General features: G+C 43.3%; 1 protein-coding gene across 1 annotated transcript; it reads left to right on the plus strand.

Annotated features, from left to right (window-relative positions):
• Window positions 1-2201: 2201 nt before the first annotated feature.
• On the plus strand, window positions 2202-3137 carry LOC308640867 (olfactory receptor 4D10-like; the record flags this gene model as incomplete). Its single annotated transcript, XM_081278822.1, has 1 exon — window positions 2202-3137. The coding sequence occupies one exon, from the start codon at window positions 2202-2204 to the stop codon at window positions 3135-3137; it is 936 nt and encodes a 311-aa protein (XP_081134948.1).
• Between the last annotated feature and the right edge of the window lie 628 nt (window positions 3138-3765).

Here is a 3765-nt window from a genome sequence, read left to right on the forward strand (position 1 = left end):
ACCCATCTTAAAAAGAAAAAAAATTTAATTTAAAAATTTTGTAATCTTGAGGATGAGATCAAAGAGTCAGTGGACTTAGATCAATCATTCATCAACCAAAAAATACCTAGGTATTGTGCCTAAGTGCATCTAGTACACTGAATGTGACAACACACTCATTCATGAGGTAAGACAGATTTCTCTTAGTGATAAAAACCTGCTTTCATTCTACACTCCTACAGTGTACCAACTGCACTGTGTTCCCCAATGCTGCCTTACCACTTACTGAACTTTCGCGAGTTCTTGCCTCTGTGTGATATATCCCTGCTTCTGATTCTTGGAAATTCATGAAGCCTGAGTGAAACCTTTGTCTCCTCTGGAAAACTTCCAACGCAGGTCCGCCATGCTCCCACAGTACTGATCAGGCCAGCATTGTGTCCCATGAGTGTTACACACTTAAATGTATGTGCTCTCCAGCACACAGAAAATTTCCCCAAAGGTAGGACTTTGCCAAACTGTGTGTGTATTGCTAGTACCAGCCCAATCCCCACCATGCTGGGAGGGTCACAGAATGTGTGTGGAAGGACAAAAGGACTCCTTGGCTAGATGCAGCCTCAGTGATAAATAAAGGCATTGTCAGGAATGCAGTTGAATCTAACTTTACAAAATCGGGTTCCACTTTTTTAATAGTCTTTTTTTTAATTGTAGATGAATACAATACCTTTATTTATTTATTTTATGTGGTGCTGAGGATCGAACCCAGTTCCTTACGCATGCAAGGCAAGTGCTCTACCACTGAGCTACAGCCCCAGCCCTCGGGTTCCATTTTTCTAACATCAATTTCTGCTGCACCATGTTACCGAGGGTGCTGCAGATGCCTGGGAGGTTAGGTTGAACCTATGCTAGGTCCTGATTTATCTGGAAACTTTATGACCTTTTTAAACATACAGCTCATCTGGGACTGTTTTTCTCTCACCTTTACCCTAAAATTGAGGTGAGGAAATAATTCTAACGAATTGAATGCTTAAACAACTATTGCATGTTCTCAGTAACAAATGGAATGTAGGTTTGGGAACTAAACAGAATCACAACCGTTCAACAACTTACTAGTGTTGTCAGTTTGGGGAAAGGAGCTCACCTTTTTTGAACATTGTGTCTTTGTCTGTAGGAATGAAATAAAAACCACTTCTTCATAAGAGAGAACTATTCACAAGACACTTTATGTCTTGAGATGGGAAGCTTGCAGAGGGCATCCTGACTGACTCCCCAGATGGTTTTTCTCAACCACTTACAGATGGATCTACAAGACAGGGGAAGGAGGAGCAGAGCAGGGAGAGAAGTAGGTTTCCAATTTGCTTCCACCTTTTGGCAGAGCCTAAAACTGAGCTCTTGCATCAGAACTTTCTTCAATTTTGTAGCCTGTCAAGTGAATCTCCCCCTCAGTTCAGATTCCTCTTGCTCTCTGTGGGCTCCAACTGAGAGTGTCCACGCAGTTCAGAGTTGAGGGTCACAGCCCCCATCATTCAATTGTCAGATCCAGAGTGTGGACAAGATGCAACCCGTGCTGCAGTCTCCCAGTCCAGAGCTCTCTGCACAATGTCCCACAGCCTCTCTCGGCAGAACCAAGCCTTCATTCAGTCTTAATGAATTTACAAAAGCATCTTTCAGATTTCCAAAATATCCACAGGTTCTGGTAATGTGGAGAGATAACAGATAATAATCACAAATTAGAATCAGTTGAAACAAAAATAAGAACGTGCAGGTGGTCCTTTTATATCTTGCCTTTAAGGAAGCCAGAAACTTTCACTACCTCCCTTCAAAGAAGCACAATGGACAAGAGTTGAAACAATTTTATTAAAGCAGAATAGACTCAGAAAAGTTTTTATGATATTGGAGGTTAATACCAAAGCATCAATTTCAACTTTGGTGGCTTTATCTCCTCAAATGTGCTATGTAGATGTCACTCCTTAATGGACTTTCTTACCCAAAATAGTTCTATAGGAAAAGGAATGAATGGTATTGTGTGTAAAATGTGATTTGATCACAAAACCTGTTTGCCATTTTTAAAATGTGGACACCTTAACAAATTGCAAACACTGCAGCCATGCAGAGAAGCTTCTGGTTGCATACTAGGACCTTGGAAAGACAACAAAATAAATTGTCCTTTCTTTCAAATGACACACCTTGGAACAAAAGAGCAAAAAGAGGATGACTCCATAGAGATGGAGAACTGCACCAGGGTAAAAGAATTTGTTTTCCTTGGCCTCTCCCAGAATCAAGACGTGAGCTTCGTCTTGTTCCTTTTCCTACTTCTGGTGTACCTGACGACTCTGCTGGGAAACCTTCTCATCATAGTCACTGTGACCTGGGAGTCACGCCTACACACCCCCATGTATTTTTTGCTCCGTAATTTGTCAATTGCCGACATCTGCTTTTCCTCCATCACAGCTCCCAAGGTGCTGGTGGACCTTCTCTCTGACAAGAAGACCATCTCCTTCAATGGCTGCCTCACTCAGATGTTCTTCTTCCACCTTATTGGGGGGGTGGATGTAATTTCTCTGTCAGTGATGGCTCTAGATCGATATGTGGCCATCTCCAAGCCCCTGCACTACGTGACCATCATGAACAGAAACAGTTGTATAGGGTTAATAGTGGGCTCCTGGCTGGGGGGCTTCGTCCACTCCATTGTGCAGATCTCCCTCTTGCTCCCACTGCCCTTCTGTGGACCCAATGTCCTTGACACTTTCTACTGTGACGTCCCCCAGGTCCTCAAACTCGCCTGTACTGACATTTTTGTACTTGAACTGCTCATGATTTCCAACAATGGGATGCTCACCACACTGTGGTTTTTCTTGCTCCTGGTGTCCTATTTGGTCATATTATTATTAATAAGGTCTCAGGCAGGAGAGGGCAGGAGGAAAACCATCTCCACCTGCACCTCCCACATCACCGTGGTGACCCTGCACTTTGTGCCCTGCATCTATGTCTATGCCCGGCCTTTCACCGCCCTCCCAACAGATAAGGCCATCTCTGTCACCTACACTGTCATCTCCCCTCTGCTGAACCCCTTGATCTACACTCTAAGGAACCATGATATGAAGTCAGCCATGGGGAGACTCAGGAAAAGACTTAGACCTTCTGACAGAATGGACCAGTAGTTCCCTCCTGTCCCCACCTTTGAGAATGTTGAACATCAGGTAGACTCTCTTTGCTACCTGATTTCTAACTGATTTTTCTCTTTCTACTAAGATAAGCATGACTTTCAAAGATTCTGATCAGCATGCCCCCAAAGTAAACAGATGTGCTTTGTGTCTCAGAAAAGAAAAATAAAATTTTTAGCAGAGAGATGTATGTTGCTTTTGCTACACAGCCTCAGAAGAAATAAAGGAATCAGAATTAAAATCACTCAAGTCTTCCCACCAGATCTCTGCACCGTCAGCAGGAAGGGAGCTCAGGCCTTGGGGTTCTGCAAGGTGGAAATCACGTCCTAATGGAGTCATCACATCCAAGTTAAGTTCCTCTGCTACTTCTGTAATATGAATAAGCTAATGATGCCCACCTAAAAAGACTTTTTAATCTCAAGTCCACACTCCACTGGTTGAGAGCAGGTGCCTTGTAGTTGGCACTGCCTGAGTTACAACAGGCCCTACCAGCACTTGTCACAAGTACAGGAGCTCCCAGGGGCCAGAGGTGAAATAACCCATGCTTCAACGTACAAGACGTAGTGTTGGATTATTAACCAAAGCATAAAATAAATACCCATGAGTTCATGCTGATGTAAATAAA

Source organism: Spermophilus citellus, assembly GCF_964194105.1.
Source record: "Spermophilus citellus genome assembly, chromosome: 2".
Lineage (NCBI taxonomy): Eukaryota > Metazoa > Chordata > Mammalia > Rodentia > Sciuridae > Spermophilus > Spermophilus citellus.